This window comes from Etheostoma spectabile, chromosome 22 (assembly GCF_008692095.1).
Source record: "Etheostoma spectabile isolate EspeVRDwgs_2016 chromosome 22, UIUC_Espe_1.0, whole genome shotgun sequence".
NCBI classification, from domain to species: Eukaryota; Metazoa; Chordata; class Actinopteri; order Perciformes; family Percidae; genus Etheostoma; species Etheostoma spectabile.
Window position 1 is genome coordinate 3,733,883 of NC_045754.1, and position 10,799 is coordinate 3,744,681.

The 10,799-nt window shown below is 41.5% G+C and overlaps 1 protein-coding gene across 1 annotated transcript in view; it reads left to right on the forward strand.

Moving 5' to 3' along the window:
- rps6ka3b (ribosomal protein S6 kinase, polypeptide 3b) overlaps positions 1-10,799 on the forward strand; it is a 77,434-nt gene that overhangs the window by 4,810 nt on the left and 61,825 nt on the right. Inside the window, exon 2 of the mRNA XM_032504524.1 lies at positions 6,105-6,164. Within this exon, the coding sequence (XP_032360415.1) occupies positions 6,105-6,164 (60 nt within the window). The remainder of the gene's footprint in view (positions 1-6,104; positions 6,165-10,799) is intronic.

The following is a 10,799-nucleotide window of genomic DNA, read 5'->3' on the forward strand; positions in this document are numbered from 1 at the left end:
TCAATCAATCAAACCTTATTTCTAGAGCACATTTAAAACAACCAGGTTGACCAAAGTGCTGTACGTTGACATGAACCAATAAATAGACAGAATCCAACACCAGACAAATACAACATACACTTCTCATGTTGGATTAAAAGCCAGGGAATAAAAATGTGTTTTAAATTGCGATTTAAAAACCAGAAGACTGGGGGCCAGTCTGACAGGAAGAGACAGTTTTTTCATATTTTCAATTTTTATATAAACGGGGCTGACTCGGTTTAAAAACTGGTTTTCAGCAGGTTCCTGTTCTGCAGAATCAAAACATTGGACGTGGTTACAGCACGTTGGGACGGACATTTGTGCAGGACATCGATACGGACTAGACACATTTGGACAACTAGAACAACAATACAGTTACATAAGGACAAAGACGTTTATACAAGACATCAGCATGGGCAAGACAGATACAGATTTCATCCACAGTCTCGGGGCTGCGACGGAGACAGCCCGATCCCCTCTGCTCTTGAGCCGCGTTTTAGGGACAACAAGAAGAGACCGGTTCGCAGACCCGAATGACCTTGAAGGAGCATGTGGCTTCAACAGATCAGTGCTGTAGACTGGAGCTAGTCCATGAAGGGCTTTAAAACCCAACAATAGAATCTTAAAATCAATCCGTAAACTACTCGGGAGCCAGTGAAGAGAGGCCGGGACCGGGGTGATGTGATCTCGCTTACGAGTCCCAGAGTGAGGAGCCGAGCGGCAGCGTTTTGAACCAGTTGTAGTCGAGGGTGGAGGCCTCGCTAACTCCTCCATACGGAGCGTTACGATAGTCAATGGCCAAGGCATAACCGAGCCACGGGCGAGGGACGCACGTCGCCGCGACGTGTAGTTACATTTTCCGAGAGGTGCACGTCAGGTTACGGCGTCGGTTAGTGTCTTCACGTACCTAAGAATGTAGCAGCGGCGTAGATTTCACGCAGAAGTAGAAATCAAGCGGATTATTGGCATCAAGTCTCCCAATTTAATCCTCGAGTTTAATTGGATTTGATTTTTAAAAACGAAGTTACATGCTGCAATAATATGAAAGGTGTTCTCTGAGTTTACCATGGGAACCTATATCCACACAAGTAATCACAGGACTTAATGTCAGAATTACAACGGGTACAAACCTGCATTAACAAAAAGAAAGAGGTACAAAAGGCAGCTCATTACTTTTACATTATTAAAAGAACCTTTCAGGTATTTTTAATATCTTGATTGCCACAAATTTGACATTTTACACATTCTGCATCCCTCAACATCTGGCCACGGACGAGTCTTTTACTTCTCTTGAGCTGGGATGAACTGTGTGTGTGTACTTTGTGTATCAAGTGTGCAAGCTCTGCATATTTTTTGCATATTGACATGATGATGATGATGATGATGATGAAGATCACGATGACTCATGACTGTGCGACCTCAAGCAGTGTCCAAAAAACAAACAAAATTGGCTATATTTCAACCCCCAAAGCTATATTTTATGGGAAACTTGGAGCATTATTGTCTCTCAAAAGGATCTTTTGTATTTCCCGAACACCGACAGTCTCTTTAAACCATCAAGTGAAGGATTTAAAAGGGTCTGACGGGGACTCCCGGTGTCTTCAGAGACCGGCTGCACAGTTTTAATCCAGGAGAAGACTCCGCAGTCCTTTTCCTTGGAGAATAAACAGAGCTTTTCCTCCTTTTCCCCTCCATGTGCAAGCCTGTCCTCTCTGTCACCTTCCATCTCTGCATCCTACTCCCTCTTTCTAATCAAAATCCAGAACTCATCCTGTCTGTCATCCCCCCCCCCCCCTCCCCCCGCTGTGCAGTTTTCAGGCTTATCCTCCCGGCGCTGCACTTATCTGCAAAGTAAATAGTCTCCATAATCGCTTTTATAGTTAATATTGTTCTTGTCAGGCAGTAGTATCACTGCTATCAGGGTCTGAGTCCCAGCTGTCGCTGCAGCAGGTAAGCAGCAGACCGGCTGCTAATCTGACTTACATAATGCTAATTCATCGTTTTGTTTTTGTTCTTCCTTTTTTAAACCGAGCAGATGAGGTTGAAGCAGTCGGAATCTGCTGATAAAGTCTGGGGACTTTAAAAATATATAAATATATATATATATATATTTGAAATCTGGTTGATTTCTCCATAACAGGGAGCAGGAGGGAGATGATTAGAAGGTTTCATAATACTTTGAGAAACTGGATGGATCCTCGGACTGTGCTGTGTTTTCCTGCCTCCACTAAAGCTTGATTCATGATTGTGTGGAGGCTTTTTTTTTACTTTACTTTTTCAATTAATCCATTAGTTTTGTCTATAAAATGTCAGAAAATATAGAAAAATCTATGCCAGGGGAGTGTTTTTTAATTATTAGACCAAACGATTTTCGATTACCACTGCCGACCAATGAGTCGACAGTGAAGCTGGCTGTGAGTTGCAGCTCCAGTTCAGAGGAATACAGTTAAAGTTACAACAAAGTCTCTCTGAGGAACCTTGTCCTGGTTCCTCTGGATGGATCCTCGGCCTGTGTTGTGTTTTCCTGCCTCCACTAAAGCTTGATTTACGATCGTGTGGAGGCTCCACGCAGAGCTCTTTCTGTAGCCTACTTAAATTGCCTGATGTTTTTATATATATATATCTATGTATATATTTTAAGCACAAGCCTCGTAGGCCACCCTGCTCCTAAATCAGGTCGCCAAAGTACATTTTTAGGGGCCTAAATGTAAATCTTTTTCACCCTTCTTCCCCTTCATGCCTCTGGCTTTTTACACTGCAAATACAAATGTACACAAAAAAATGTGTTCATGGTCCGATGACGTCGTTCACCTGCGTGTTAAGTAGCCATGTGCCGGAGGCGCTGGTTCAGAGGAAGGGGCTGGTTTGTCTTTGCCAGCAGTTAAGGTCACGACAGCTTTCGTTTTAGCTGGTTTCCTAAAACGGAAGACGCTGGACGAGAGGCTGCATGCGGACGTTAGTCTTACCTTGTGTAACTTGTCCCCTCCGTGACACACCGTCCTGAGTTTTTCGGGTTTTTCTTTCAGCTTGAAGTGATCTTAAACCTTCGGCCGTTTCGACTGTCTCGTCGAAACGCTGTTAAATATATTTGAAATCTGGTTGATTTCCCCCTCACAGGGAGCAGGAAGGAGATGAGTAGAGGGTTTCGTAATAATTTGAATTTGAGGAACCTTGTCCTGGTTCCTCTGGATGGATCCTCGGCCTGTGTTGTGTTTTCCTGCCTCCACTAAAGCTTGATTTATGATCGTGTGGAGGCTCCACGCAGAGCTCTTTCTGTAGCCTACTTAAAATGCCTGATGTTTATATATATATATATCTGTGGATATATTTTAAGCATATTTAAGTAGCCATGTGCAGGAGGCGCTGGTTCAGAGAAAGGAAAGGGGCTAAGGTTACCGACAGCTTTCCTTTTAGCTTGTTTTCAAAAAACAATCTCTATTGGAGAGTAGCAGGAAGACGCTGGACGAGAGGCTGCATGCGGACGTTAGTCTTACCTTGTGTAACTTGTCCCCTCCGAGACACACCGTCCTGAGTTTTTTGGGTTTTTCTTTCAGTTTAAAGTGATCTTAAACCTTCCGCTGTTTTCTTTGACTGTCTCGTCTGGTAGCCTCCTCACTGTTTTTCCTCTCTTCCTTCGTTTTGTAATCTGCGTCTTCATGGCATGTGATCACAGCAGCGTCAGCCCGTTGTGCGATCACGGAAGACTTGTATCAAGTGGACGCACCAACAGTGTAGTTGTCATCACTTCCTCATGAGGGGGGACAGAATCCACACACTATATACACACTATAGCTTTAAAAAAGACCCAAAAAATCGCAATCGCCGTAGAAACCCCAACCGAAAAAAGAATCTCAGAACGAAACGCCCCGCCAACAAGATACACTGTATCAGTTTCTGGTCTTGGTCGTGTGTCTGGATCCCAGTTTCTTCTTCCCTAAAAATGGAGTTTTTGGCCCATGTCCACATAGGGCCCTGTTGCTTTACTACTAAGGAGTAAACTACTAGACGTTATGAATGAAGATCCTATATCATTCATGGAGTGAGTGATCGCTAGAGCCTGTACTAGTCTGGAAAGGGTCTCCAAAGATAACTTGTAATATGACTTGGATTACTAAAATAAAATTGAATATGAAATTAGCCTGGTGAATTAGGAGGCTGAGGGTTCCGCCAGTGTTTGGATTTTAAAAGCATCAAAATGAGCGCAACAAGCTTTCAATCTCTACTATAAATATAAAGTCAAAAGAAAGATCCATGCGATCCCCCACCATTCTTCTGCATTTTACAAAGCATATTTATTTAAATTCTAAATACATAAATGAAATAAACAATTAAAAACTGCCTATGAGCTCTACAGTAGCCTGAATCTCTAAATAATCTAACGGTACATGTTAAATTAGTCAATTCGTCTCATGTCCATACATATAGGTTATACTTTTCTTTTTCCAGGGAACCTTTATTGCTAATGTCACGTTTATTTATTTCCAACGAGGGGGCTGGCTATCCCATACCTACAGAATAAAAGCAAAAAAACCCTTTATTTCCTAAAGTTGGGTTCGGCAACTTGCAGAGCGCTTAAACCTTTGCGATTTCCTGGATGCCGGATTTTGCTTATCAGCGTGTATTATTACTACTAACACAACCTACTAGAAATGTCAATAAGTTTTAATACTTGCGCACACACCGTAGCGCCAAGCTTTCAAAAACTGTCCTTTCTCCTTAACGACGTGACCACAATACATGTTTTACAACAAAGGTAAAACATTGGAAGTCTGCTAAATGTCCTTCTAACATCCCTGGGGCTTCAAAGACACCATGTTGTCGTTTTTAAACGTGATAGAATGTAAACCCAGAGCGGGGAGGCGTACAGTCAAATCTTTCCATAAATGACACGCCTTTATTTCCCCTCTTTTTCACTAACTTTGTGTCCTGTTGTTGTTGTTGTTGGTGTTGTTGTTTGGTGTTGTTGTTCCTTGGTTTGCCTAAATAACCAGGTAATGTGTGTGTGGGTGTTGTTCGTGGTGAGCTGAGTGGGTAACGGGGGGGGGGGTTACTCCTGGTTAAACTAAATATTTTCTCCTACATTCTTTTTCCAGAGCGGGTTTTTTTTTATTTTTTTTTTTTGTTGTTTTTTTTTTTTTAACGATTTTTTGTGTTTATTTGTGTATGGGTCCGTGCAACATATGGCATATACTGGTTTAAAAAATAAAAAAAGGGTAAATTGTACAATTGTAACTTGTCTGTAGGTTGGTATGTGCATATTACAATCAACATGTTTTGAGAAAAAAAAAAAAAAAATCTAATAACTTGCCAGCAGTTACAACGAGTCCAAGCCCTCCCCAGCTCAAGTCGTCCCCCAGCAAGCCAGAGAGCGCTCGAAAGTGGCACCCAACGCGAACTGGCGGGGAGTAGGTTGGGCGCCAGAGAACGTCGGGAAATACGGAGAGGCGCTCGTAACGGTACGGATTAATAGCGCAATGACCCCGAAAAAACTCTGGGCTTCTAGGCTGGATACAAAAGCTTGATAAGTAGGCCCAAAATGGTCTACGTTGATTATAGCGCCCCCTAATGGCTTATCTTTACCAAATGTGGTACAGAGCGTCCGGGCGGCATGCCAAAAAACCATCACGGGTTTGGTACTGATAGCATTTAGTGTGGCAGAGATATTGCATTTGCAAATTTCCCTTTTAAATGCATTGAGTGTTTTGATAAAACCAAGGATCGTTTATCATATCGCCCCCTAAAGGCTGACCTTTACCAAGACTCACATGACCTTTTAGCTTAGGTTGTACGGATTTTAGGGATATGATAATCCAAGAAATGACTTTGCAAAAAATCACGCGGTACACTCGGCCTCGGGCTTGGACCTAAAAAGATAAAAGACACAAATTCTCCTCCGATGAAGCAGCGGTCTGAAAGCCGCCTGCTCAGTGAGTGTCTGCAGGGGCGTGGAGGGGGACGTGTTAGGACCTGCAGCACGGAGCTTGTTATCATGTCACCACGGTGGATCAGGTGTGTGTTAATGTGTAACGTCTCTTGTTGTGTGTGTGTGTGTGTGTGTGTGTGTGTTGTGTGTGTGATTACAGGATGTACACCACGATCCTGAGGACTCGGTGGGCGATGACGACCAGATGCCCGCCATCACCGTGAGTCCTCCGCCTCCTGTTCTTAGTTCTCATGTTCACATCAGACAGAGACCATGCTCCAGACTGTGTTGGGAGCTTTTTGTTAGTCTTGCCTGACTTTTTTTTTTTTTTTTTTTTTTTTTTAAATATGTTAACACAGCGAGCACGGTTTGTACTGACAACGGCGTAACACTCTGAAAGATGTCTGTGTGCTGCTATTGACGAGTAAACAGCCCTCACGGCCATTTGTACACTCACACGTGTGCAGCCTTGTGTTCTCATGCTTTCACACAAGGCTCACTATTGCTCTTAGATGGATATCCACTGTGTGAGAGAGAGAGAGAGAGAGAGAGAGAGAGAGAGAGAGAGAGAGAATTGACGCCTACTCCTGCAGGATAATTGCTGGTATCAAAGTGGAAGCTTAGTGTGGCTCACTATTAAAGTCATGAGTCATCTGAAAGCAAAAAAAAAATAAAAGATAAAAAAATCCTCCCTCAGATTCCTCCGCTCTGCCCGATATCATCATTTATTTGTGATGTGCTATTTGGGGATTAGATGTTGTTATTTACTCTTTCCCTCAAGATGCATCACACACTTGTTATTCTTCAGCCTTTTTCTCTGGCCCACTTTCAAACGTGCAACACACACTTTATTTTGCATATTTCATATTGCATTAGTTTCACAATGTCAAAGTATACTGGAAAAAAGTACACTGTCAGGATGGACACTCGCAAACTCACTGATGTAAAAATGTGACATGTTTTTGTGCGTTTGTATCTCTGTAGTTTGCTAAAGATGCTTTAATGAAGTAATTCACAGATAGAGAAACAAACCCACTACAGGACACTGATGTGTTTAGGAAAAAAACATGTACACATCATGGCATCGAGTTCTTAACAGGACTAACATGACAGTCATTAAAAAAGGCGGATTTTAAAGTGTGTGTATGTGTGTGTGTGTGGGGGGGGAAGGGGTGGGGGGGAAGGGGGCCGGCTAGGGCAGCTGCAAGCATCGATTTTTAAATGCAGAGGAGATGGCTTAGATCTACTGTCTGAGAAAGAGCTGAGCACTCATTACCTCACTCTTCAGAGTCTGCAAGGATCTAGATGAGAAACCGTTATGAACGTCACATTGTGTGTGTGTGTGAGGATGAATATATTACAAAGTCGTTAATGAGTGAGTTTGACTTTTCCACTGGCTCAACTGAGTGTGAAACCGTGTGTGTGTGTGTGTGTGTGTGTGTGCGTGTGCGTGTGCGTGCGCGTGCACGTGCGTTGTCTCAGGTTAAACTGGTGTAATGAGGCAGCTTTCTCTCTGTGTCACGCTGCCGGGACTACTTCTGTACATGTGTGGAGCCTCATTGACGCAGTGCATTGTTAGTTCCAGCAGCCATTCAAATGTAAAGATTGGATGTTTTTTCTTTGGCGTGCAAAATGAATCGCTAGCTATTTTGAAAATCGATTAATCGGTCTAAGAATGTCTTTATGACAGAAGTAAAAATTGTCTGTGATTCCAAGTCCAAAATTTTAGAGACCTTTTCTCAAAGGTTAACTTCTGTTCCAGTTTCCCTCGTTCATGTGTTGAGCGCCAGCTCGAGAAGCCATGAAGCTGCGACCCTGGGAGCAGGGAAATCCATCCAGAGTATCTTATTTTATTAATTAAACTATCTATCTGCTAATTGGAGGCAGCGTATGGATTCTCGTAACGCACGCAGGACGATATATTACCGCATTGATATTCTTTCCCACCCCTAGTGCAGATTAATCAATAATAAAAATTAGTTATTTTTTGTTGCCCTACAATAAATGTATCTAAATTAATTAATCCTCATTTCAACTTTAATCTAACCATCACTTTAAAAATCAAGTTGAAATCCTCAACTTATCTTTCAGAAATGTCCTCACTCTCACTCAGTTTGTCCCAGTCTACTTAAACGCAGGTGTACGCCAAATACCCAGTAGGACAGGTAGAGCATTTCCAGATACCCACTTATAAAAGCACAAGGATACGTAATGTTTTTGTTCACACATTTCTCACTCAATCCTTCTCTCACACACACACACACACACACACACACACACACACCTCAAAAGAGACGTCATCACTCCAAGCACGTCCCAGTCGGCTGATGCTCATTGTGTAAACACACATCTGCTAATTCGGATATGTCAGCATGTTGCAAGGGACGCACTCACTTCACTTTAAATAACTGACTTCACAGCTCACTGTGCGTAACGCACACACACACACATACACACACGCACACACGCAAAAAAAAACACACACACAACACACACACACACCACACTCTCAGATGCCCCCATCGGTAAAAATGCTTTCCTCCAACAAGCGTTAGGAACATGCCCGTGGGTCTCTAGGGACCAACAACATCTGCTGCCATCTCTGCTGCTCGGCGTGTGTGTGTGTGTGTTGTGGTGTGTGTTTGTGTGTTTTTGTGTGTGTGTGTGTGTGTGTGTGTGTGTGTGTGTGTTGTGCTGTGTTTGTTGTGTCCTGTGGGTGTGTGTTGTGGTGTGTTAGCAGACACCTGTTCATATTTGGACCTTGATGCGGGTCAACCCTCCTTCCCTGTGGGGGAGTCTGACACCGACCGTCCGCCTCTAACTGCGACTTGTTGTTGTGCCATTTTTTATTTTCCGTTTTTGTGTTTTGTAAATTTTGTCATTCGCTGCATAAGTTTTCAGTTCAGTTTCAGGCTTTTAGATGGTTTAATGGACTTTATCTCTTTGTGCAGCTGTTTAGCCTAATATGCCCCGTTTGGAGTTTAAAAACTGAGAATAGACCAAACCATGACATGACAAATCTCCTGCACCATTAAGACTAAATAAATCAAACCTTTGGCCTCAAATTCAAGCTGAATCTGATTTTAATGGATTATTTAGGAGGAAATTGATGAGCTCTAAAGGCTATAAATAATTAATATTTTTCTTCATGTTTGTTAAATGATTAAAATGCCCTCTGTAAAACCTGGTGTTGCTTTTAAATTTCGTTTTTAACCATCCTGTTGTCCTCGGGTCAAATTTAACCCCTTTAAAAAATGTCTATGTCTTAAATATATGGATTTCTATTTAAACAAATTACCACAAAAAATGGATTGGATTCAATACAACGCTCTTTATAATACAATTGATCACTTTCATTCCTCTGATCTTAACTATTAGTCAAAATAATTCATAATTTCTGCTTTTTTTTAACTCAAATATTAGGTCTAATTCTATATAAATGAAAGTTATTGACCATGACTTCCAAAAAGTAGTGTAAAACTAAAATAAAATCCCCAAAAGGGACAGAAAAGACAAATTTGTATCTGTTTTTGTCCCGGGAGGACAACACAAGGGTTAAACCCGACCAGTGTCTTCAAACCAGGGCTGGAACTAACAATTAGATCCATTTTTAATAAAAAATTCTTCCATTATTTTCTGAATTAGTGGTTTAGTTGTTTGGTCTAAAATGACAGAAAATTGTGAAAATGTGGATCAGTGTTTCCCAAAAGTCCAAAAGGAATTTTACTGTCCCAGAGGAGAGAAGAAACTAGAAGATATTCACATTTAACACGCTGCAATCACAGAAGTTTGACTTAGATTTAAATTGAGTTGCCGATTAATTAAATAATTGACACCCAGTTGATTAATCTTTGCATCTCTATCTCAAACATTCAGTTTTCAATGCTACAAAACAGACTTTCGGCTTGTGTAATTGATGAGATATTATTATGGTATTACAATTATTATTATTAGCAGAGGCTACATAATCAGTGATTAAACCCTCATCTTGTAACTGCATTGATACCAAGATTAGATGCATCAGGACCTCCCCTTGTAATTGACTAATTAACTAATTATTATCAAGATCTAGTGAACATCGGTTACGTTTTTCAGGTTAAGAAAGTCAAATTTCAGAGCAGCCGACCCCTGGGCAGTGAGCTCAGGTGGGAGTCGTCTCTTTAACTTCAAAGAGCAGTTTGTAAAACATCAGGACGAGCTGAACATCTGGAGGAAGCGCCGGTCCAGTTTTCTGGTCGACTTAAAAAAAAGTCTGCTAGCAAAGAAAAGATAGAAGAAGAAGAAAAAAACAACAACACATTCTACGTTAGAGAGACTGAGTCCGTATGTTAATGTCCAGAAATGTTGTTGTTAATTCATTTCACTCTGTTATCATATTGTTTGTATTATCTTGCAACATCAGGACATAGTTAAAAATGCCCATTCTAGGTAAAACAACATAGATTTTTTTGGTCAGATGATTAATTAATTAATTAATCAGTTAAACTATAGGTCGAGTTTGGTAAAAACGGCAGTTTTTTGTTTTACTTAAAACCTTCAACGTGCAGAGGCTGGACGTCTGCCCTGTCGGCTCGGGTTAGCCCAAGCTGGCTAATGCAATATGAGGGTCAGACACACACACACACACACACACACACACACACACACACACACACACACAATAAGGAAGTCTGACACAACATGTGGACCCTCATTTCCCGACAGATTACTTAAGGAAGACTAAATTATTCAATATTCCCCGAAGAAAAAGACGTTTTATTACATATGTGAGAATGAAATGACTTTTATTCTTAGAGAAGTCATTTTTCATTCAGAATTAATAAATGTGTGTGTGTGTGTGTGTGTGTGTGTGTGT